Consider the following 26,105-nt stretch of genomic DNA (forward strand, 5'->3'; position numbering starts at 1 on the left):
TGCTTTAAAAGTGTTCAACAACAGGGGACAACAAAAGAAGCAAGAAGATGCAAGACTGAAAGCCACATTACCTGGTAGCAGCAGTGGATTCCCAGAGCACGAGTAACCTGAGGAGAGGTGAGGCACCGTGGGGGAGGGAACAATGCGCTTAGTGTAAGGAGGGCACTGGAAAACAGACTGTCCTTGGCTAAGGAGTAAGAAGGAAAACAGTAACAGACAGGAGCCTGTCACTGCAGTAGAAAGAGATGAACACTCTGATGATGCCCCAGGAGCCCCGGGTACCTGTGACAGAGGGGACAGGCTGACTGACCCTCTCTGATAGCTACAGTGCTGCATACTCTGGTAGATACCAAGATGGCGCAGAGAACAACTCAGTCCATCCCGGTCACAGGAGTTTCTGGAGAAGTGCAAAGCGGTTCTTTCTTACAACCTCTGCAATGCCGATTAGGGGACCTCAACCTGAAACACAGTTTCTTATATATGCCAACATGTCCAATCCCTCTTCTGTAAATTAAATGCACAAATGATTTTTTACCAGAACAGCTTGACCTCTGCATCCTGTCAGGGCACCCGGTAAGCAGGCAGATGGTGTTTGTGGACACTCTGGAGAAGGAGACTGATTCCCCCTCAAGTATACAAAAAGGTGAGGCAGGAAGTGTGGACTGACAGCACCGCAGGGAAGGCCGACAAACACGTGGCCAATACAAATCCTGTTATTAGGGATACTGGAGGGATTCCCTGGTGGGTCAGTGGTTACAAGTTGGCACTTTTGCTGCAGTGGCCCGGGTTCAGTTCCTGGTGAGGGAACTTAGGATCCTGCAAACTGTGTGGGATAGCCAAAAAAAAAAAAAAAGACACTGATACACCTAATTTAAAACAATACCTTCTGAGGCAAGAGACCCCAAAGATAATTCAGACAATTATTGAAAAGTTGGCTTAACTGGGACTAATTAAACCTTGTAGATTCTGGTATAAAACTCCTATCCTCCCAAAGAGCCGAACTCAGCAGTGTACGAATCATTGTCCATTTGTGGGCCATTTGTGAGACAGCCTAAGATTTGTAGCCTGTAGTAAGTAATCCATATATGTTCTGCTCACAACTACTGTGGGACAATACTGCTGGTTCTCAGTTCTGGACTTGAAGCATACTTTTCCCTGCATTCCTACTGCAGAAGAACCACTGCAGCTGTCTGCTTTCTGGTGGCAGGACCCAGAAACACAGGGAGTCCAACAGGACTGCTGGACAGTGTTGCCTCAGGGACTGAAGATTTCCCCTACCTTGTTTGGGGAAATGTTGGCTTGGGCTCTTACTCCAATGTGTGTGGATGACTTGCTCACAGCAAACAAAGTGTCTGAAAAATACCATAAGAACCCTGAACTTGGCCAATTGTGGATGGAACGGCTCCCAGAAGAAGGCTCAAGTATGTAAGTAACAAGTCATGTACCTGGGTTTCATCCTCTGCCTAACAGAAAATAGGCAACTGCCGGCTTGGGAACTCCCAAGACACACAGAGCTGAGGGGCTTCTGGGAAAGGCAGGATTCTGTCGAATTAGGATCTCGAATTCAGGCTTTAAAAGAACATATCTTGAGCTCTTACTTCGACAAGAGAGCATCAAACAGCCTGGGAAATGATAAAAACAAGGTTAGTCTCGGCTCCAGCTTTGGAACTAGCAGACTTAAACCTTGCACACTGTAGGTCCATGAGAGACAAGGCCTGAGTCTCACGTATTAATTCAAGCTCCGGGGAACATCCCTCGGCCCACTACTTACTTCTCAACTAAAACAGAGTGTTCAGGGTGGCCCCCTAGCCTTCGAGCTGTGGCAACTCCTTGTGCCAGACTTCAGGAAACCGAGCAGTTCACCCTGGGGCAACCCACCACTGTGTACGTCTCTCACCATGTCCTTCTTCGGGCTTCCCTGGTAGCTCAGTTGGTAAAGAATTTGCCTGCAATGCAAGAGACCCCAGTTCAATTCCTGGGTCGGGAAGGTCCCCTGGAGAAGGGGAAGGCTACCCACTCCAGTATTCTGGCCTGGAGAATTCCATGGACTGTATAGTCTATTTGGTTGCAAAGAGTCGGACACGATTGAGTGACTTTCACTTCATTCATGTCCTTTCTTCACTGGGACAAAAGGGCTATTGGCTGACTTCTGGGAGAATGGGGAAGTACCAAGCCGTTCTCTCAGGCAATTCCACTCTAAAACTTCAGGTCACTTTGGCCCTGAATCCAGTGTCCCTGCTCCCGACGGTTGCTGCACAACCCCCTGAGCATGACTGCTTCAAGCAGACCGGGCTCAACACACAAGCCTTGGCTGAGCCGGAGGTGGACCTGTTCATGGATGGAAGCAGCTTCGTGGACCAAGGCAGGGGACGTATTCGGTATGTAGTGAAAACCTTTTGTGTGTTTTTTTGCCACACAGCCTACAAGATCTTAGTTCCCCAACCAGGGATCAAACCCGCACTCCCTGCAGTGGAAGTGGAGTCTTAACCACTGGACCACCAGGGAAGTCCTGTGGTGCTAACCCTTGAAAAGGTGGTAGAAGCAAAAGCCCTGCCCCTAGGCAGCGCAGCTCAGGAGGCAGAAGTCACTGCTCTGACAAGAGCCCTACTGCTCCCTGAAGGCATGTGAGTGATACGTACAGAGGCTCCTGCTCTGCTTTCTCTGCGGTGCCTGCTCACAGGACCATCTGCAGAGAAGGGGGCTCCTCGCTTCAGACAATAAAGAAAGAAAACATGCTTTGAGATCCTGTCACGATGAGAAGCCTTCCACAAGCCCTCACTGGTGGCCGAAGTGCACTGTCCAGGCCACCAGAAGGGTGAAATTCACATAATCCAAAGCAACCAGTTAGCTGACCAAGCTGCAAAGGCAGGCAGCAAGGGCAGGCGATTCTCAAGCCATGAGAGGGTCACTACAGATCAACTTGTCAAAATACCAGGTGGTGTATCCAGAAAAGGAGTGGGGATTCACTCTGGACCACACCACACCCGGGGGAGACGTGTGCATGTGGAAGTGTCCTGACTCCTGAGGCCCTCTTGCACACCGTGCCACACCACACTGTCACAGCACCCACATCAGGAGAGATGCCACAACGGATTCACAAGTTCCTAATGGAGCCTAACCTGCGGAAGACCATCCAGCGAGCCCCTCAAACTAAAGACTGCTGTCAGACCTCCCCAGATGGGGACCCAACACGGGAACCTAGGTCAACCAGACTGGCAAGTAGACTAAAGTAAATCAAGTTGGTAAGGATAGAGAAAAGAGACAGAGTAGGTGATTAAATCGTTAATCCCACTAGGGGATTGTAAATAAAGAGAAAAGTATAGGAGACTTTGTAAGTTAAAGGATCACTCAAGAAAGCAGGTTTGCTCAGCAGCAAAACCATGTGGCAAAGGCACAGGACCTGCCCCCAAACAATAAAACAGCGGTGGTATGAGCCCCACATCCTGCCCAGTGGGCTCAGTAAGTTAATGACCCCCTAGGACATGCTTCTTTGTGTGCACTAAGAACAAAAATATAAGGAAAGGGTGACATTATGCTGAAATCTGAGATGATTTACCAAATTTTTGTGCATTTCCATTGAGCCATGAGAGTCCAAGCTTGACCATGTAAGGACAAGAAAATTCCCCAGCCCAATGAGGAGGAGGAGCTGACGATGGAAGCTGACTTCTAATCAAGAAGTTTGAACTTAACTTTGCTAGCGGGTGAGATGAGTGCAATTGTGTGGTAGTTTGAACATTCTTTGGGATTGGAGTGAAAACTCACATTTTCCAGTCTTGTGGCCACTGCTGGGTTTTCCAAATTTGCTGGCATATTGAGTGCAGCGCTTTCACAGCACCATCTTTCAGGATTTGAAATAGCTCAGCTGGAATTCCATCACCTCCACTAGCTTTGTTCACAGTAATGCTTCCTAAAGCCCACTTGACTTCACATTCCAAGATGTCTGCCTCTAGGTGAGTGATCACACCATCATGGTTACCTGGCTCATTAAGATCCTTTTTGTATAGTTCTTCTGTGTATTCTTGCCACCTTTTCTTAATCTCTTCTGCTTCTGTTAGGTCCATGCCATTTCTGTCCTCTGTACCTCTGATTTTCTTGAAGAGATCTCTAGTCTTTCCCATTCTATTGCTTTCCTCTCTTTCTTTGCATTGTTCACTTAAGAAGGCTTTCTTATTTCTCCTGGCTATTTTTTGGAACATTTCATTCAAGTGGGTTTATCTTTCCTTTTCTCTTTTGCCTTTCACACCTCTTCTTTTCTCAGCTATTTGTAAGGCCTCCTCAGACAACCATTTTGCCTTTTTGCATTTCTTTTTCCTTGTGATGGTCTTGATCACTGCCTCCTGTACTATGTTATGAGCCTCTGTCCATAGTTCTTGAGGCATTCTGTCTATCAGATCTAATCCTTTGAAACCATTTGTCACTTCCACTGTGTAATCATAAGAGATTTGATTTAGGTCATACCTGAATGGTGTCTAGTGGTTTTCCCTACTTTCTTCAATTTCAGTCTGAATTTGGCAGTAAGGAGTTCATGATCTGAGTCACAGTCAGCTCCTGGTCTTGTTTTTGCTGACTGTATAGAGCTTCCCCATCTTCAGCTGCAAGGAACATAATCAATCTGATTTCGGTATTGAGCATCTGGTGATGTCCTTGTGTAGAGTCGTCTCGTGTTGTCGAAAGAGGATGTGTCAACTAAAAAAGATGTACAACTTGAGAGTTGCAAGTTAAGTTTTATTTGGGGAAAATGAGGACTGCAGCCAGGGAGGCAGCATCTCAGATAGCTCTGACAGGTGTCCAGGGATCTTTGACTATTAAGCCCTAATCCAGTAATAGCACATTGAGCAGCATATCAGCAAAAACCTTCTTCAGAACTGGGAATGAGCCTTTCCAGCAATGCGGGACCAAATGGTCAGGAAATGCCCTCCAAAGTAGGGTCATATTTGCTAAACGGTCATATCAGTAGAATAGTCTGAGAGACTGCTCCAAAGCAGCAGTGGGGGAATTTCAATATATAAGGTTTTGGTAAATGGGAAGTTCAATACAATGAAGCACTCATTTCACAAAAGGTTTTTTGTTAGTCATGAGGATCTGATGTCACCATGAAGGGATTTAGTGCGTCCCTAGATAGGAGGAGATGCAAGGATTGAGACCATAAGTCTGTTCCTAAAAACATCCAACTATCCACAGACCAGTCCTATCAGAGTCCCTGGAGCAGAGTGCCTCGCTCCACTCTGAAGTCCCTCCAGGGCTGTTGAAAGTCAATAGCTTTAGCAGAATGGGGTTCCATCTCTGTGGATGCAGGGGGTAAATGCCTTTTGCCGTTCACTTGCTGGCAATGCCCCTGATAAGTGCAAATTTGTAGTTGACATGGCCCTCTTGTGGCCATACATCCGATCGTGTTTTGGGGGGCATTTCATGAACATTTTGTCTCGCGTTGCTGGAAAGGCTCGTTCCCAGTTCTGAAGAAGGCTTTGCTGACAGGTCACTCAATGTGCTATTACTGGACTAGGTCTCCATAGTCAAAGATCTCTGCAGACCTGTCTTCTAGTTATGGTCCAGGAAAGTATTCCTTCTTGTTGCATCTTCCCATATCTGAGTTCAATTCAGTCACTCAGTCATGTTTGACTTTGCAACTCCATGGACTGCAGGACACTAGGCCTCCCTGTCCATCCCCAACTCCCAGAACTTCATCAAACTCATGTCTATCATGTCGGTGATGCGATCCAACCATCTCATCCTCTGTTGTCCCCTTCTCCTCCCGCCTTCAGTCTTTCCCAGCATCAGGGCCTTTTCCAATGAGTCACTTCTTCACATCAGGTGGCCAAAGTATTGGAATTTCAGCATCAGCATCAGTCCTTCCAATAGATATTCAGGGCTGATTTCTTTTAGTATCGACTGATTTGATCTCCTTGCAGCTCAAGGGACTCTCAAGAGTCTTGTCCAACACTACAGTTCAAAAGCACCAATGCTTCAGTGTTCAGCTTTCTTTGTAGTCCAGCTCTCACATCCATACATGACTACTGGAAAAACCATAGCTTTGAATACATGGATCTTTTTTAATAAAGTAACATCTCTGCTTTCTAATATGCTATATAGGTTGGTCACAGCTTTTCTTCCAAGGAGCAAGTGTCTTTTAATATCATGGCTGCAGTCATCATCTGCAGTGATTTTGGAGCCCTCCACCCTCAAAAAAAAGTCACTCACTGTTTCCATTGTTTCCCCAACAATTTGCCATGAAGTGATGGGCCCGGATGCCATGATCTTCATTTTCTCCTTTTCACTCTCCTCTTGCACTTTCATCAAGAGTCTCTTTAGTTCTTCACTTTCTGCCATAAGGGTGGTGTCATCTGCATATCTGAGGTTATTGATATTTCTCCCAGCAATCTTGAGTCCAGCTTGTGCTTCCTCCAGCCCTGCAGTTTGCTTCATGTACTCTGCATATAAGTTAAATAAGGAGGGTGACAATAGACAGCCTTGATATGCTCCTTTCCCAATTTGGAACCAGTCTGTTGTTCCATGTCCAGTTCTAACTGTTGCTTCTTGACCTGCATACAGATTTCTCAGGAGGCAGGTCAGGTGATCTGGTATTCCCATCTTTTTAAGAATTTTCCTCAGTATGTTGTGATCCACACAATCAAAGGCTTTGGCATAGTCAATAAAGCAGAAGTAGATGTCTTTCTGGAATGCTTGCTTTTTTGATGATCTAGCAGATGTTGGCATTTTGATGTCTGGTTCCTCTGCCTTTTCTAAATCCAGCTTGAACATCTGGAAGGGGAAGTTACTCCTATATCTAGAGTAATATTATTACAATCACTGATCACATATCGAGCTATACATTTGATCAACTGCTTCAAGTCCAGTCATTATTGAGCCCATCTTTGCATGAAATGTTCCCTTGGTACCTCTAATTTTCTTGAAGACATCTCTAGTCTTTCCCATTCTATTGTTTTCCTCTATTTCTTTGCACTGATCACTGAAGTAGGCTTTCTTATCTCTCCTTGCTGTTCTTTGGAACTCTGCATTCAAATGGGTATATCTTTCCTTTTCTCCTTTACTTTTCGCTTCTCTTCTTTTCACAGCTATTTCTAAGGCCTCCTCAGATAGCCTTTTTGCTTTTTTGCATTTCTTTTTCTTTGGGATGGTCTTGATTCCTGTCTCCTGTACAATGTCATGAACTCCCATCTATAGTTCACCAGGCACTCTGTCTGTCAGATCTAGTCCCTTAAATTTATTTCTCACTTCTACTGTATAGTCATAAGGGATTTGGTTTAGGTCATACCTGAATGGTCTAGTGGTTTTCCCTACTTTCTTCAATTTCAGTCTGAATTTGGCAATAAGGAATTCATTATCTGATCCATAATCTGCTCCCAGTCTTGTTTTTGCCACTATATAGAGCTTCTCCATCATTGGCTGCAAAGGATATAATCAGTCTTATTTCAGTGTTGACCATCTGGTCATGTCCAAGTGTAGAGTCTTCTCATGTGTTGTTGGAATAGGGTGTTGCTATGACCAGTGTGTTCTCTTGCCAGAACTCTGTTAGCCTTTGCCCTGTTTCATTCTGTACTCCAAGGCCAAATTTGCCTGTTACTCCAGGTGTTTCTTGACTTCCTACTTTTACATTCCAGAAGGGTTCAGGTAGAGAGAAAAGATAAATGTTTCAATTTGTGTATAAAATAGAATTTTACCAAATTGCTGTCATAATTAGTTTCAAGGGGAGGTTTTTTTTCCTACACCTGGAAAACACATATTCTAACCAGCAATTTTTCAGATACAAACCATAAAAGTTATAAGCATATTCATCAGTCCTTCTGTTAAGCTTTGTGAAGTCATCAGGTGTTCCATTAAAATCCTTACCCAGTTCAGAAAGTGGTATTTATCCAAAATACATCTTCTTGAAGAGCAAGTATCTTTGCAAAACTTGATTAGTGCTACAACAAAATTTTGAGATAGTAATTAGAATTATGCCTGATAAAATTTTACCCAAGTGTATCAGAATTTTAGGAGCGCCATGTGGTTTCTACGATATCTATATTTAGTAACATTTAACATACAATATAACCCGAGACTTTTTCCTCACATGACAATACTTCCCATGTCATTCTGATAGAACATGAGCCGAAATAGTGTAATATCTCTCTTAGGGGTGTTTCAGGGCCCTCTGAAACATCCCAAAGTTAGCTAGAAATCAAGTTCTTCATTACAATGACTTAGGAAGTTTTGTCAACAAATATCAAAAATGTTTAGCACACTCAGTCAGATAAGATTATAGGTCATTGTGAAACAATAGCTTTTCATATAGCTAAAGTAACAATAAAAGATTTCAGAACAGATCATTTAAGAGATAAAGAAATTTAGATCTGTTATCAAAGGCAGTTCACCATCTGAAGAAAAGGTGTCACCTTAACTGACAGAAAAGCTAAATTCAAGTTTTGCCACAGATGGAAAAGCAAAATTCAAAGCTAAATAAGTTTTCCTTTGTTTAAAAGGCAAACTTAATTAAATTTATTTTACAGTTATTTTAAACCATGTACAAAACTCACTTCTTATGGTTCACTTTTCACAAACCTTATCGCTTTCTGTACCCATTACTGTGTTCTTCCATCCTAAAAAGCCACCTGTAAGTCAGGCTTACTTCCTTTTCCCTTTACAAAATGCAATTCCATTCCTCATACCTTCTTTACTGAAAACACACTTCCTACTTTCCTTAAGTAACCAAGAATTGACTCTTTTTTTTTTTTGGCAAGTTGGTCCATTTTTAATAGTGAGTCAAAAGAAGTTGTTTTTGGCCTCCCAAAGTGCCCGCCCTTTTTATTGAGGTGAACATATTTCCGAATTTTAAGTAAACAGTTGCTGTGACTGGATAAAGTTGCCCCAGGTCCATCCTCCAGGAACTGGTGTCATTATCGGAACGCCATCCAGTCTTCAAGGGGAATATCAGCCTGGATCTGCTCTGTAATTATTGCAGAGCTCCGATTTGCTTTATCCGTGTCAACAACTCCCCTCTCTCATGAATATTTACTAGATCGGTGCATCCACCTATGCACTCTTTACCGATGAATACCCGAGGTACCGTTCTGGCTCCTGTGAGCTGTTGCAAGTAATCTTGTATCTCAGTGGTGTTGCCGTTGGCTGTGATATCGACAAATTCCAGAAGCCCTTGTTTGAAGGGCAGTTGACTGAGGAGCTCCTGAGTCCTTCTGCAGTAGGGGCAGGTTGGGTTGATGAACACGACCACCTTCCCAGACTGGATCTTGCTGTTCACAAATGCTTGAGCCATGCTGCCTCTCCTGGGAGGACACCTTAAGTGCCAAGAACTGACTTTTATGTTAGCATTTTATAGATTGGTGAGCATAAATACCAGTGATAATTTCCAAAACCTTTGCTTTCTTAGAGAGAACATTTTAGGATGGCACCAAACAAAATGAGGGCAAAATGAGGACTGTAGCCTGGGAGGCAGCATCTCAGATAGCTCTGAGAGACTGCTTCAAAGCAGCAGTGGGGAAGGTCAATATATAAGGTTTTGGTGAATGGGAAGTTCAATACCATGAAGCACTTATTTTACAAAAGGTTTTTTGTTAGTCATGAGGATATGGTGTCACCATAAAGGGATTTAGTGCTTCTCTAGACAGGAGGAGATGCAATGATAGAGACCATAAAATCTGTTCCTAAAAACATTAAAAAAAAAAAAATCCAATTGTCTAAAGACCCATCTCACAGGATTCCCTGGAGCGTGGAGTGCCTCACTCCACAGCTGTTGAAAGGCAACAGCTATAGGAGCATGGGGTTCACTCTCCATAGAGGCAGACGGCAAATGCCTTTGTTGTTCAGTCACTGGCAGTGCTCTTGGTCAATGCCACTTTGTAGTTGACAGGCGTTTGCTATGACCAGTGCGTCCTCTTAACAAAATCGTTAGCTTTGCCCTGCTTCATTCTGTACTCCAAGGCCAAACTTGCCTGTTACTCCAGGTATCTCCTGACTTCCTACTTTTGCATTCCAGTTCCCTATGATGAAAAGGACATCTTTTTTTGGTATTAGTTCTATGAAATCTGTAAGTCTTCATAGAACTGTTCAACTTCAGTTTCTTTGTCATTAGTGGCTGAGGCATAGACTTGGATTACTGTGATATTGAATGGTTTGCCTTGGAAATGAACAGAGATCCTTCTGTAGTTTTTGAGATTGCATCCAAGTACTACATTTTGGACTCTTTTGTTGACTATGATAGCTACTCCATTTCTTCTAAGGGATTCTTGCCCACAGTAGTAAATATAATGGTCATCTGAATTAAATTCACCCATTCTGGTCCATCTTAGGTCACTGATTCCTAGAAAGTTGATGTTCACTCTTGCCATCTCCTGTTTGACCACTTCCAATTTACCTTGATTCATGGACATAACATTCCAGGTTCCTACACAATACTGTTCTTCACAGCTTCAGACTTTACCTTCACCACCAGAGACATCCATAACTGGGCGTTGTTTTTGCTTTGGCTCAGCCTCTTCACACCTTTTGGAGCTATTTCTCTGCTTTCCTCCAGTAGCACACGGGGCATCTACCATCCTGGGGAGTTCATCTTTCAGTGTCATATCTTGCCTTTTCATAGTCTTGATGCTAGCAAAGTAATGCTCAAAATTCTCCAAGCTAGGCTTCAGCAGTACATGAACTAAGAACTTCCTGACATTCAAGCTGGATTTAGAAAAGGCAGAGGAACCAGAGATCAGATTTCTAACATCTATAAAGCAAGAGAATGTCAGAAAAACATCTACTTCTGTGTCATTGACTACTCTACAGCCTTTTACTGTGTGGATCACAACAAATTTTGGAAAATTCTTAAAGAGATGGGAATACCAGACCACCTTACCTGCTTCCTGAGAAACCTGTATGCAGGTCAAGAAGCAACAGTTAGAACCAAACATGGAACAATGGACTGGTTCCAAATTGGGAATGGAGTACAAAGAAGTACATCAAGGCTGTATATTGTCACTCTGCTTATTTAACTTAGCTTCAGAGTACATCATGCAAAATGCCAGGCTGGATGATGCACCAGCTGAGATCAAGATTGCCAGGAGAAATATCAATAACCTCAGATATGCAGATGACAGCACCCTTATGGCAGAAAGTGAAGAGGAACTGAAGTGAAATAGGAGAGTGAAAAATCTGGCTTAAAATTGAACATTCAAAAAACTAAGATCATGGCATCCAGTCCCATCACTTTATGGCAAATAGATGGGGAAACACTGGAAACAGTGACTTTTTTTTGAGGGTGGAGGGCTCCAAAATCACTGCAGAAGGTGACTGCAGCCATGAAATTAAAAGACAGTTGCTCCTTGGAAGAAAAAGTATGACCAACCTAGACAGCATATTAAAAAGCAGAGACATTACTTTGCCCACAAAGGTCTGTCTAGTCAAAGCTATGGTGTTTCCAGTAGTCATGTATAGATGTGAGAGTTGGGCCATAAAGAAGGCTGAGTGTTGTAGAATTGATGCTTTTGAGAAGACTCTTGAGAGTCCCTAGGATGGCAAGGAGATCAAACCAGTCAAGCCTAAAGCAGATCAACCTGGAATATTCATTGGAAGGACTGAAGCTGAAGCATCAATGTTTTGGCCACCTGGTGCAAAGAAGTGACTCGTTAGAAAAGACCCTGATGCTGGGAAAGATTGAAGGCAGGAGGAGAAGGGGGCAGAGGATGAGATGGTTGGATGGTGTCACTGACTCAATGGTCATGAGTTTGAGCAAGCTCCAGGAGATGGTGAAGGACAGGGGAGCCTGGTGTGCTGCAGTCCATGGGGTCACAAAGAGTTGGACACAACTTGAGCAACTGAACAACAACTCAAGAAGAGGAAGCGGAAGAGAGAGTTAAGGACACTCTCCCACTCCCCACTTCTCCTTTTATTATAAAATTGCAGCCCACTAATTACTCTGGGTGGCACCCTCTCCCCCTCTTCTTGTAAGCCTCACAAGTGTCCTATCTTTTTTTTTTTTTTTTCAATCAGCACAGGCTGCCATAGAAATATGGTATAGATGTCTAGAGACACAGAAAGGATCTTGTTGCTAGCGCAGGAGACAGGGTGGATGGTATGTGAGAAGGAAGAAATTTTACTGTCTGAGTGCTGCTCACAGGATCTGAAAGTTGACATTCTTCTTAATTTGGGGATTTTTCTCCTATGTTCTAAGTCTAACCCTGTTAAAACTCAAGTCTATAAATTTAGGTTCGTCTACTTGTTATTTATGTATTTTTAAAAAATAAATACTTATTTATTATTTATTTGGCTGCAATGACTCTTAGCTGTGGCAAGTGGGATTTAGTTTCCCGTCCAGGAATGGAACCTGGGCCCACTGCATTGGAAGCATGGAGTCTTAGTTACTGGACCAGCAGAGAAGTCCTCAAATATCTCTAAGCTGGTAAGTTTTGCATTACAATGCCTGTTTTATGACTAAGTTTTAAAGTGAAACTGTGAGATCTCTATTGGGATATATGTATTGTTCAGGTTAATTTGTAGGTGAGCTCTATTTAACTGTCTTTCTAAAAAGTGCTTACAAAATAAACACTTCTAAATATAACAGAAACTAAGCTAAATGGATTTTGGATTCATATGACCCAAGAAACATTTAGTATTAAATTAGCATCTGGCATTAAAGTTTGTTGTTTGCTTGTTATTTAATAGAGACATGTCATTTAGACACATCACTATTAAGCACAATGTTTTTCTGGTACCCAGGTTTACTCAAAGTCAGTAAGTACATTTGTTGTAAAGTTTGTCAGCAAGAAAATTAACTCATGGGCTCTCCTGGCAGCTCAGCAGTAAAGAATCCCCTTACCAATGCAGGAGACGTGGGTTCAATCCCTGATCTGGGAAGATACCCCATGCTGTGGAGCAACTAAGCCCATGCGACCCAACTACCAAGGCTGTGCTCTAAAGCCTGGAAGCCACAACTACTGAAGCCCACGCCCCCTAGAGTCCATGCTCTGCAGAGGAGAAGCCGCCGCAGTGAGAAGCCAGTGCACCTCAGCAAACAGTAACCCCTGCTTGCTGCAAATAGAGAGTCCGAGCAGCAGTGCAGACCCAGCATAGCCAAAATAAAATAAATAAATATTTTTGAAATGTGTTTTTCATTTGCGCTGTACTTTGTACAATTTTTAGTGATCAAGACACTCACTTTCCTGGACAAATTTTACAAGCCTATGTTATCAATCAACCAGACTCATTATACAAACAAATTAATCTTAACTTGGCTACGTTTAGGACAAATGAGGGTGATTTAAGAAGAAAGGAATTATGTTTTAATAGATATTAAATTTTAGTTTGGCTGAGATCAGTATCTACTGTCTAAAACTCACCTTTTAAATAGCACTTTTGTCATATTCTTGTAATGTTTAATTGAGTTGTTAGGAAGATATTCTAGGCTTGGATCTGAAGCTCAGCAGTGTAAGCTATCTTTGGATGCAGATCAGATGCCCATAATCTATAACCAGGGGATTATATGTCCTAGGAAAAAAATAAGACATCATTTAAAGGACTGTGTCCAGCCTGGATAAATGCCTCTTATGAGATATTCTAAACATCCTGCACAAGGATACTGAAGGGAATCAGCTTCCAGGATTTACCCTCCTCCCCTGACCCTTTACTTCCAATTTGCAGCCAGACCAGTTCCTGAAAGCTCTCTGTCAATGCCACTGGACACACTCTGTATTATTCCTTTGGGACAATTTCTCAGCCATTCACACCTGGCTGAGAGACTACTCGGAAGGGATAACGTCTAAAGCTGTAAGCACAAATCCTGATTAAACTGCACAGTGAAGTGCGACACAAGAACGTAACTTCTGGGTAGCTAACGACTGCTTGAGGGATGGGAATGGCAAGGACTGTCTCAGCTGCTGCTCCTGCCAAGGCCACTAGCCCAGAGTCAAGGGGACCCAAGGGTGAGGAGACTGCCCACTATATTCAGGAGCTCCTTCTCTGTACCCCGAGTTACCCAAGGGCGAAATCTCAGGCCAGACAGCACCTGCAGTGTGTAAGTTACAGATCAACTGCCCCATGGCTCTGCCTCTGTGAGAAGCCCCTTCCTCCGTGTCCATCTTTCTCCCCCTTTCTCCTTGTCCATCTCCTTGTCCATAAGTCAGCAGAAGACAAATTGATACATTTTTCTGAGAACCCTGAACTTTCCAGGGTGGAGTTTACCCAGTTAATGAGATCTTTTGAGCTCATCCAAAGGGAGATTTGCAGACTTTACTCTCCCACAGGCAGCTAGGGTCTGTGCTGACCCAGTGGCAGCCCGAGCCCAACAAGGCCACGTGAGGGGCAGGACACTGCCGCTGTCCCTGAGGCAGGTCCATGGCTACATGATTGTCTAACAGAGGTTCTGAAAACACTTGTAGTAAAACCTGTCAGTTATGGAAAAGTGCAGGTAGTACAACAGAGGTGAGTTGAAAATCAGAAAGCATTTCAAGAGAGGTTGATAGAAGCTTCAAAAAATATAGCAGGGGCTTTTCTGGTGGCTCACTGGGAAAGAATCCACGTGCCAATGCAGGGCACATGGGCTCTATCTCTAATCCAGGGAGACCCCATGTGTCATGGAGCAATTAAGCCCGGGAGCTGAAACTACTGAAGCCCAGACCCTAGAGCCTGTGCTCTGAAACAAGAGAAGCCGCTGCAGTGAGAAGCCCATGCTGAGAAAAGCCCACACAGCAACAAAGACAGAGCATAGACAAAATATATACATAGGAGTGTGGATCCATTCTCCCTCAAGGGACAGGCCCTTTTGGCTATGCATTTCATAGCCCACCCTGCCACAGACATCAGGAGTGAGATTCAAAAAAGCAACTGCTAGTCCTCAGATGCCTATGAGCAATTTGCTCCAAGTGGCTTATTCAGTTTTCTGTAATAGGGACATGGTTGAAAAGGCTGAACGCTCTCAGAGAAATACACAAAGGGCGGAAATGATGATTGTAGCTTTGTCCACTCAGAAACCACCAGAGGGGAGGTCAGCCTTTTCAGGCCAAGCTGGCCATGGTGGACCACAAGGCCCACAGGTACCCAGACCAACCCAGGATGCCCTGTGTGAACAGAAGGGCACTGGAGGAGAGACTGTGGTGGACTCGCCCTTTTATAGACAGCCAGGGAACAGGAGGAGGGAATGCCCCAGACACCTGAGATCCATGGGGCCCCTCGGCCTTGGATGGTTTCCCCACACTGAGGGGCCCCGAGGTCACAAGTGGCTCTGCCTACAGCACCGTGTGTATAACTAGTGCTGAAGCTCCAGGGGTCACTGAAGCGGGGGCCGGGATGGAATTCCTCGACACCAGCGCAGTCCTTTCCATCTTAACCTGAAGGGCTGGAAATTTTAACAGCCATAAAAAATACATAATGGGAACATCAACACCAACACAGGGCCCGCTTTCCAGGAACCCCCTTCGTGCTCCAACAATGGCCCGTGGTTTCTACATCGATTTCTGTGCCTGTCACCTCTCTTTTATTTATTTATTTATTTATTATTATTATTTTTTTAATATATGTGCTGCCGAAGCAAGCACTCACCTCTCTTTTAACTCAAGGGATTTCCTAGTTAAATTAGGCTCCACTCTGATTCTTGAGGGACAAGGAAGCCACCCTTATGACCAAATGATACTAACAAAACTAAAAAACAGATTAACTCTATAACTGAGATAAAAGACTTAATAGACACTGCAGTATGAAACACTGAGGCTCTGGGTCTAGCTACAAATAAACAGTCAGGCCTTATGTGATGCTCTTCCAGATTTGGAACTTGTTCTGAGCTACGTAGTCCAGCTGGTAAAGAATCTGCCTGCTATGCTGTTACTGAAAAGTATGTGTTGGGGATCCGGGCGTGTTTTGTACCCCTCCCTCATCAGACAGACTCCTCAGGTTCTCATGTGGGGCCTCGCTCTAGGAATGCGCACAGAGCCGCAGATAATTCCGATCTGGATCCTGGATTGAGCACCAGGGCTCTTAGCCTCCACTTCTGAGCCTGAGATCAGGCCCTGGGAGAGGGAAGGGCGCTCTGCTCTGAGTGGGGCTGGACCAGGGCCTGCTGTGTGACCTGAAGGGGATCGTGGGGTGAGCGGAGGTGCCCCCTGCTGCTGTGTGCATGAGGCCTCACCAGCAGGGGAGTGTGATCCGCGGGAAAGTGTGGGAAAGTCCCATGTTGGACTCTGTGCGGGAGTTGACCGTCCTGAGTCCCTCCTGAGACAGTGGCCACAGGGGACTGTCTGTTCCTCATGGTGAGGGCTTCCCTGTGTGTGTGGTTGGGGCTGAGGAAGGAGGTGAGTTGACCCTAAGCATTTGCTTTGCTAAGTCACTTCAGTCGTGTCCGACTCTGTGTGACCCCATAGACGGCAGCCCACCAGGCTCCCCGGTCCCTGGGATTCTCCAGGCAAGAACACTGGAGTGGGTTGCCATTGCCTTCTCCAGTGAATGAAAGTGAAAAGTGAAAGTGAAGTCGCTCAGTCGTGTCTGACTCTTAGCGACCCCATGGACTGCAGCCCACCAGGCTCCTCTGTCCATGGGATTCTCCAGGCAAGAGTACTGGAGTGGGGTGCCATTGCCTTCTCCAACCCTAAGCATTAAACAGCATGCTTTCCTCTTTCATGATAGAACTGTGAAGACTCATGGATGAAGAAGCCCAGAAGAGGAAAGAACAGGCATCAGGCATGGCTCTTTCTCTGGTAAGGTCATATTCTCAGTGGATTCTCTGTCTGTCCTTTCTGAATTGCCCTTCTCTGGGCAATCGCTAATCGTGTCTGACTCTGAAATATCCTGTCTGACTCTTGTACACCCACACTCACCCGGGGCCTTCCCTCAGGGCCTGTTTTCTCCACTTAGATCCTGTCTCCCCATGACCTGGTGACCTGACCTTGTGAGGAAGCTCCCCTGGGTGCCGTCCTGGGCAGGGCTTCTCACTCACGGGTTGGAGACAGGGTCTTGGTGCTGTTGGCCAGCAGGGGTTGCTTAGGGCCCCATGGATGCGCTGTCTGCTCTCTGTTAACCAGGGTAAAGAAGCTGTAGGTGGACCTCAGGTATTAACATGTACAGTACATGGTAAAATCTGCCAAAGAGGCCAATGAGGGGAAATCAGTTCTGACTTTTTTACAGTACATTTAAAACTAAATGAGCACCTCCTTGAAAACTTAAGTGTTTGGGATGGAACAGAACATTCAGAAAGAGATGTCAGGGCTAGGGAGTATTTCGTTACATCATCTAATTTAAACTGTAAAATCAGGTTTACTACTTGTTTTTTCTTTCTTTTTTGACCACATGATGCAGCTTTGGGGTCTTAGTTCACTAAGTAGGGATCGAACCTGAAACCCTGCAGTGGAAGTGAGGGATCTTAACCACTGAACAATGAGGGAATTCTCCAACTTTACTAATTTTGATTCAGTATTTTCTTAATGGAATAAAATAATAAATTTTTGATGTTGTTAATAAGTACATACCTAAAATTAATTATAAAAATCACATTATGATTTTTAAAATATAGTTATTTCCTGTACTCTGACTTCATTGCTTGAGGGTCTTTTCCCTAGATCTGGCGAGTGGTGGCCACTCTCTGGTTGCGGTGCGCAGCTTCTCATTGTGGTGGCTTCTCCTGTCTTGCAGCCCAGGCTCTAGAGCATGCTGGCTTCAGTAGATTCACCATCTGGGCTCTACAGCTCTGGCTCAGAAATTGAGACTCATGGGCTTAGTTGCCCCTGAGCACGTGGGATCTCTGACCAGGCAACAACTCACATCTCTTGCATTGCCCAGTGGATTCTTTACCACTTACCCATAGGGAGGCCCACATATTTTTAAATACAGGTATTTCATAAAGATTGGAAGAAATCTGTATGTTATTTTCTGCTTGTATTACTTTTTATTATTTTTGAACTAGAATAAGATAATGTTGAGGAGTTCCCTGGTAGTACAGTGTCTAACAATGTGCCTGCCAATGTAGCGTGCACGGGTTCCATCCCAGGTCCCGGAAGATGCCTCAGAGCAGCCAAGCCCGTGGGCCACAACTACTGAGCCTGTTCCCTAGAGCCCGGGAGCCGTTACTACAGAAGCCCGCACTCTCTAGAGCCTGTGCTCCAAAACAAGAGAAGCCACTGCAAGGAGAAGCCCGGGCACTGCAGCTGCAACTAGAGAAAGCCCACTCACAGCAAAGACCCAACATAAGCAAAATAAATGAGCTTGAAAAAGAAATAGAATGTTGACAAAGTGACTGAATGAATAAGTAAAATAAAGAAGAGAATGGGAACCCACTCAGTATTCTTGCCTGGAGAATTCCATGGATAGAGGAGCTGGCGGGCTGCCCTCAGCGGGGTTGCAAAGAGTCTGACATGAGTAAGCAGGTAAAGAACAACTTCCACACGCAGCAGATTGAGTTCTGAAAAACAAATCTAAGTGTCTAGCTTTCCTTCTGCAGATTCTTCAGTAACTTCCAGTAGCTTTTGGAATGAAGTCCTAAGTCCATAGATCTTGCATAAATTAGCCTCTGCCTGGCATCACCCCATGTATATTCCCTGTGTCCCAGTCACACTGGCTGACTTTCTGTTCAGTAAATATCTTCCTGCCTCAGAGCTGGCACTCAGGCTGTTCTCTCTGCTTGCAACACTCTTCCATTTCCCACCTTGCCAATCCTAAGTGTTTCTTCCTCACAGAGACCTTGTCTTATTTCTCAATGTAGCTTAGGACTTTCTGTTTAATCTTGTCTTAGCACCAAGCCTGTGTCAGAGCACTTATTTCAGTAGTTACATTAAAATTGTGGATGAAATTGGCTGGCTGGCTGCTAGACTGTAAGCTCCATCATGTTCAGTGTATTTCAGGTTTGAGGCACAAAGTTGATGCTGAATGAAATTTGATAGAATGAAAGAAAAAAAGACAACTCTTGTTTCAATCAATTGTGTGTTTACACATGCATGCATGAATGCATGGATATGTAACTCCATGATTTTATTACAAAAACATCCTCTCATGAATAATGGTGTTTGCTTTGTAGCAGTTTCAGTTGTCTCTTTAGTGTATTTCATGGCGCTGGTTTTTCTGCATCATCACATGAATGGTGTAAACTGTAGTCAGAGGATTGACGTGGTGAGGTTTGCGATGGGAGAGGGTGTGACCCTGTATCGTGACCATTTATGCTGTTCTATTGTATTTCAGCTGCCTTGAACTTGTTTTAGGTATTCTCAGGGAACTCTCTGTGGATGCACTTTCCTTCTCTGCTAGTTAACTGGTTGATTCTTTAGGTTCAGTTGTCTCTCCCAACCACCTGAGCTCAGGTGCTGTTGCCGCATTTCTTACCGGTTTGATCTGAGTGATTTCTTAGAGTGAAAGATTTTTCTCCCCAGTAAGGTGGACGAGATCTTTCTCTAACGTGCTGTTTTGTTGATGACAAGTTCATCCGTGTGAAGTCTTCAGAGTAATGCTTAGTGTGTAGGACGTGCTGAAAGACCTGTCGTCAGTGTGATGGTGTCATCATCAGCACAATGTGTGTTCTTTTAAAGTCACTGTGGACTTTGTTGTCTGAAGACACCAGTCTTGCTGTAACTCATCTAGATAGGACACTATGTCATTCAGTGTGTTGAATGGAACACTTCTGCATAGACAACCCAGTGCTGGTTTTAATTTGCGTATTTTTCATGTATTTTCCACATACATGACAAACACATGTTGATTGCAGGATGTCATAATCTTAGGGAAAAAGAGGAAATTGTAAATTAGATTAGAGACCAACAGTTTGCTTCAAGCAGCTTTTAATGGATTTATCAGAATATTACTTCAACTGAGTTGAGCTTTACCCCTCTCACCTCTTCTCATTTTGTGTGAAACTAAGAATCCTCCTCAGGGCCCATTGGTGGAATGTGTTTTCATTTCAGGCACAGTTGAGCTTCAAGGATGTGTTCCTAGATTTCACTGCTGAGGAGTGGGAATGCCTGGACCCTGCCCAGAGGATCTTGTACAAGGATGTGATGGTGGAGACCCTCAGGAACCTGCTATCTGTGGGTGAGGATCACTTCCCCCTGAAGTAGGGCTCTGCCCTGGGGTACCTCTGCATGCTCCCTCTGTACCTTTTGAGATCCCCTGTTTTTCTTGACTAAGCTCAAAAGCTTGTTGACTCATACATGTAAAGCTTCATGGTTGGTATCAGGAGTTTAAACTTGTCTTTCCTTCAGGTGAACTGCCCACTGTGTGATACACAAGGAGTTTCTCCACAGCTCGAGTGTTTATAAAGCTGATTTCAAATTTGAAATATCCAGTTGCCTGTTTTCTAGCCCTGACTTGGAGAATTTTGAACATTACTTTACTAGCGTGTGAGATGAATGCAATTGTGCAGTAGTTTGAGCATTCTTTGGTATTGCCTTTCTTTGCGATTGGAATGAAAACTGACCTTTTCCAGTTCTGTGGCCACTGCTGAGTTTTCCAAATTTGCTGGCATATTGAGTGCAGCACTTTCACAGCATCATCTTTCAGGATTTGAAACTGGAATTCCATCATCCCCACTAGGTTTGTTTGTAGTGATGTTTTCTAAGGCTCACTTGACTTCACATTCCAGGATGTTTGGCTCTAGATGAGTAATCACACCATCGTGATTATCCGGGTCATGAAGATCTTTTTTGTACAGTTCTTCTGTGTATACTTGCCACCTCTTCTTAATATCTTCTGCTTCTGTTAGGTCCATACTATTTCTGTCCTTTATCTAGCCCATCTTTGCATGAATTGTTCCCTTGGTATCTCTAATTTTCTTGAAGAGATCTCTAGTCTTTCCCATTCTGCTGTTTTCCTCTATTTCTTTGCATTGATCACTGAAGAAGGCTTTCTTATCTCTCCTTGCTACTCTATGGAACTCTGCATTCAGATGCTTATATCTTTCCTTTTCTCCTTTGCTTTCTGCTTCTCTTCTTTTCACAGCTATTTGTAAGGCCTCCCCAGACAGCCATTTTGCTTTTTTGCATTTCTTTTCCAAGGGGATGGTCTTAATCCCTGTCTCCTGTACAGTGTCATGAACCTCATTCCATAGTTCATCAGGCACTCTATCTATCAGATCTAGGCCCTTAAATCTGTTTCTCACTTCCACTGTATAATCATAAGGGATTTGATTTAGGTCATACCTGAATGGTCTAGCGGTTTTCCCTACTTTCTTCAATTTCAGTCTGAATTTGGTATTAAGGAGTTCATGATCTGAGCCACAGTCAGCTCCTGGTCTTGTTTTTGTTGACTGTATAGAGCTTCTCCATCTTTGGCTGCAAAGAGTATAATCAATCTGATTTCAGTGTTGACCATCTGGTGATGTTCATGTGTAGAGTCTTCTCTTGTGTTGTTGGAAGAGGGTGTTTGCTATGACCAGTGCATTTTTTTGTCAAAACTCTATTAGTCTTTGCCCTGCTTCATTCTGCATTCCAAGGCCAAATTTGCCTGTTACTCCAGGTGTTTCTTGACGTCCTACTTTTGCATTCCAGTCCCCTGTAATGAAAAGGACATCATTTTGGGATGTTAGTTCTAAAAGGTCTTGTAGGTCTTCATAGAACCGTTCAAAGTCAGCTTCTTCAGCGTTACTGGTTGGGGCATAGACTTAGATTACCATGATATTGGATGGTTTGCCTTCGAAACGAACAGAGATCATTCTGTCATTTTTGAGATTGCATCCAAGTACTGCATTTCGGATTCTTTTGTTGACCATGATGGCTACTCCATTTCTTCTGAGGGATTCCTTCCCGCAGTAGTAGATATAATGGCCATCTGAGTTAAATTCACCCATTCCAGTCCATTTTAGTTCGCTGATTCCTAGAATGTCGACGTTCACCCTTGCCATCTCTTGTTTGACCACGTCCAATTTGCCTTGATTCATGGACCTGACATGCCGGGTTCCTATGCAATATTGCTTTTATAGCATTGGACCTTGCTTCTATCACCAGTCACATCCACAGCTGGATATTGTTTTTGCTTTGGCTCCATCCCTTCATTCTTTCTGGAGTTATTTCTCCATTGATCTCCAGTAGCATATTGGGCATCTACTGACCTGGGGAGTTCCTCTTTCACTATCCTATCATTTTGCCTTTTCATACTGTTCATGGGGTTCTCAAGGCAAGAATATTGAAGTGGTTTCCCATTCCCTTCTCCAGTGGACCACATTCTGTCAGACCTGTCCTCCATGACCTGCCCATCTTGGATTGCCCCATGGGCATGGTTTAGTTTCATTGAGTTAGACAAGGCTGTGGTCCTAGTGTGATTAGATTGACTAGTTTTCTGTGAGTATGGTTTCAGTGTGTCTGCCCTCTGATGCCCTCTTGTAACATCTACCATCTTCCTTGGGTTTTCTCTTACCAGGGTTAGGGAAATTAAATACATAGTGTTGTTTAGGCTTCAAGACAAAGCAGTGCATTCCTCTGACCTTGCTTCTAACCTGCATGGAAACTGCCCTGAGTGTGAATGTCCTGACTGTCTCCTGTGAGTGTGAGTCTTGCAGCACCATAGATAAGATAGGGGACAAATCTTGAGATTGTTCAGCCTTTGCAGGGGCCCTTGCCAACCAACCCCAGGCTTAGCGCCATCCAAGTTGGCTCCTGGATCCTCCTCTCTGCCTACCATGAGGTAAATAAAGGTAACTTAAAACTGTCTAAAGAGATATTACAACTGAAAAAAGAACTATGTGATTTGTGAAGATGATTATCCATATTACAATGTCACATTATATTTTGGCTGATCAAATCTTCAGTTTTTAAGTCGACTCTCTTTAGCCGGCCCACAGCTCCAACAGTGTCCCCCACTGCCCTTTCTCTCTCCATTCTTTGTCCTGTTGTGGCCTTACAGCCCTCCCAGCCCCTCTGTCTCCCTCTCCATCAGCTGGTCCCTTCTAACTGCCCCAGTCTCTGAGCGGAGAAGGGGAGCCCAGGTTCCCCTACTCTAGCAAGTTTGTTTACCCCTTTAGATTCTTCTGATGAAAGATCCCCATCTCCTTGGAGGGACGTTCCAAGATTTTTATCAGTCCTTCTGGCCCTGTTATCACAGTCAATTTGAGCACTATTTGATCTGTATTTTAGCCATAAATCTATGACTATAGAAAGGAAAGATAACTTGTTTGATACAGGATAGCCATATTGTTTAGACTCTGGAGAAAACTGGTTAAGGTGATTTTTTTTTTCTTTGAAAGTGCAAAACTGGTTCTTTTTACATGTGGAATTAAAAACAGCAAGCTTGTTAAAAAGACTTGCCAAAAAAAAAGCTGAAAGTTAACCTTTGCCAGGGCTTCCCAGATGACTCTAGTGGTAAAGAACCTGCCAGCCCCTGGGGGAGACACAGGAGACGTGGATTTGATCCCTGGGTAGGGAAGATCCCCTGGAGGAGTGAATGGAACCCACTCCAGTATTCTTGCCTGGAGAGTCCCAGGACAGAGGAGCCTGGTGGGCTAGAGTCCACGGGGTTGCAGGGGGTTGGACAGGACTGAAGCGACCCTGCATAGCCATGTCCTTGAAGTACGTAACCCATTTTTCCAGGGATTTCAGTCTTGGGCAAATTAGAATTTTAAACCACGGGGTGGGTGGTGGGAAGAAAATGGTGAAAGAGACATTTTAAATCTCAAGCAGGAAAGTATGAGAGCTCTCATGTCTGTTGATCTGCATTTATGTTTGTCTCAGTGTGTGTCTTTGTTTTTGGATAATATTGCTGAGGTGAATTTGTAAATGAGCTCTAATTCAATTGTTTGTTAAAAAAAAAAAAGTAAGCACTTACAAATCAAACAATTACAAGAGAAATTAACCTAAATGAATTTCAGGTTCACGTGAACTGGGAAGTATTCAATATTAAATATCTAGTATTAATGTTTGTTTGCTAATCTAATTAAGACATGTCTTGTGTCTTCAACATTGTCTAATACTTTTATTGTACCTAGGTTTAATGTTAAGTAAGTTTGTCAACACTTAAAAGTAACTCGAGTGAAGAAACTTTTAAGGAAAGAATGCAAATGCGATTGGGGCTTTTAGATAAACTCTGTTAGGAGTGATTATACTTTAGAAATGTCTGTCTAAAATAATCTCCCCAGATTTGAATAACCTGAATTTCTAGGGTTGTGCTAAACTAAGTGATGAAAGTTTGTTGGCTATCTAGGTCATTTCCAAATAAAATAAGATTCTAAAACACAGATTACTGAAAACTCATTTCCTCTTACAGACAAACTAAAGAGATTTGGACTATTAATGAATACATTTGGTGCCACCCTGAGATGTTCTCTATAAGAAAGCAAATATTCTTAGACATTATCACTGGTATTTATGTTCACCTGTCTACAAAATGCTAATATAACGGACAGCTCATGATTGCTTAAGGAAAGTAAGACGTGTGTTTTTAGTAAGAAAGGTATGAGAAATGTGGGCCAATCACCTTGCTTTGTCCCGCCTGGTTAATTTGTCTCAGGACCCTCCCCTTTGGTACACAGGCACACCCTGGATCTTGAAGTAAAGGCTTCTCAGAGGAGCAAAACTCATTATGGCCTGGACTGATCCTCTGACTTTTAACTCCAAGGCGCCTTTCTGCACTTGTGTATCGTCTCCTTTATCAGACAGGGTTTTTCCCTTTCTTTGTCCTTGCCATGATTGTTCCCTTGAGCTAAGAGACAAACTGCCTGTTTACTCTGTTTTTGTTGGCTGTAAATTCCTTAACCGAGCCCACCTATCTCTTACTCAGGGCATGCAAGTGGAGGGTAGATGATTGTAGATGTCCAACCTGTAGCCCTTCCAACTCCTACCTCAAAATTACATTTTATTAAGGAAAATGCAAAGTACTTCTGACCTACAGATGGCTGTTTCTAAATGAACAAAGTGATTTTTTTTTTTTTTTTTAAGAGAGAGGTTTCATGGAAGTTGGACTCCAAGCAAAGAGGTCCCAAAGGCAAGGTCTTTATATGTTCTGCAACAGTCTGTCATTTGACTCCTGTCAATTTTGTTGCTTGACTTTGGGTAGCATGTGATGAGCTATTTCAAAGGGGTTTACTTCCCCTTGTTCCCCTCCTGTGGTAATTAGTGCTGTTAGGTCTCATAGACTCTTGTGTGTTTTACAGAAAAAATTAGAAGTTATTATTATTATTATTATTGCTGTGCCACATGGCATTCTGGTTCTTAGTTCCCCATTCATGGATAGAATCTGTGCCCCCTACATTGGAAGCACATCGTCCTAACTCCTGGACCACAGGGAGTTTGCCTCAAAGGTTACTTTTGCTTAAAAGATATATTTACTTCCTGTCATGCTTATTGTCACATGTCTCATCTACATTACATCTTGTATGTTGTTATTTTACATTTCGTTCCCAAGAGAATTGTCTCTGGAAGCCGGTGGGAGATCCTGGATGAGCCCCCAAATATTATGCCCAAGTCGCGAAATCTCCCAACGACCACCTGGGAGCCGAAATCCGATGCAAAAGCAAGAGAGTTTTTACTACCAAGCTCGAGCTGTGGCTCCCACTGTTACCGATGCAGCGGCTATAGGGAGGAGCCCCGGGTTTTGGATTACATTGCTTATATAGGGAGTATACATGGAAAAAAAGGATTTCTAGGTAGGGGGACATCTGATTGGTCACTTTCTTTTGAAGGGTTGTGTGTTGGTTGTTGATTGGTCCCTATTTTCTAGGTATACCACAAGTTCCTGAAGTTAAGTCAGGAGATTTTGGTCTGGGGTCCGATTGGCTCATGGGCAGTGAGGTGAGGTCAGGGGATTTCCAAAGGCTCTTTTCCTGGAACCTTACAAAATGGAGTTTTTCTTTTAACCAAATGGAGTAGCTTAGGTTGCTGGGAGCCAGCGTGAGGAATTCCACCCATGACAAGGTCATACGGCAGAGCTCTGATGGCAAGGCTAATCAGACCACAGGTTTTCCCCTGGTATTTCCTGAGCATGTACCCCCCAAAATAAGAATCTGCCTGCTTTTCCACTCTTCTGATATTCTCTGGAAAAGGTCAACCCAGGGCTTTAGTCTTCTGCATTTGAAAGGGATGTTTCAGTTAAACCCTCTCTGATAACTCTCGAGCTTGCCTAACAGGTTCCCCAGGACCTCTTAAAGCTTGTGAATTGCTCACAGCCCCCCAACCACAGGAGGCACAAAGCTTAAAAACATCTTAAAGATACAGAGCCTTTTC

At 43.8% G+C, this 26,105-nt stretch overlaps 2 protein-coding genes and 1 long non-coding RNA gene across 3 annotated transcripts in view; 2 read left to right on the forward strand and 1 right to left on the reverse strand.

Moving 5' to 3' along the window:
* The window catches only part of LOC120871946 (zinc finger protein 420-like), a 719,570-nt gene that overhangs the window by 606,177 nt on the left and 87,288 nt on the right, over positions 1 to 26,105 (forward strand). The gene's annotated exons all lie outside the window — the stretch shown is intronic.
* The window catches only part of LOC120872091, a 36,730-nt gene continuing 11,697 nt past the window's right edge, over positions 1,073 to 26,105 (forward strand). Inside the window, exons 1-3 of the long non-coding RNA XR_005723171.1 lie at positions 1,073 to 1,425; positions 2,209 to 2,378; positions 19,863 to 19,989. This is a non-coding gene — a long non-coding RNA (uncharacterized LOC120872091). The remainder of the gene's footprint in view (positions 1,426 to 2,208; positions 2,379 to 19,862; positions 19,990 to 26,105) is intronic.
* On the reverse strand, positions 8,901 to 9,271 carry LOC120872053 (glutaredoxin-1-like). Its single transcript, XM_040252205.1, has one exon. It carries the CDS (start codon positions 9,269 to 9,271, stop codon positions 8,951 to 8,953), a length of 321 nt encoding a protein of 106 aa, XP_040108139.1. The 3' UTR covers positions 8,901 to 8,950.

The sequence above is a fragment of the Oryx dammah genome, unplaced genomic scaffold (genome assembly GCF_014754425.2).
Source record: "Oryx dammah isolate SB20612 unplaced genomic scaffold, SCBI_Odam_1.1 HiC_scaffold_13, whole genome shotgun sequence".
Taxonomy (NCBI): Eukaryota; Metazoa; Chordata; class Mammalia; order Artiodactyla; family Bovidae; genus Oryx; species Oryx dammah.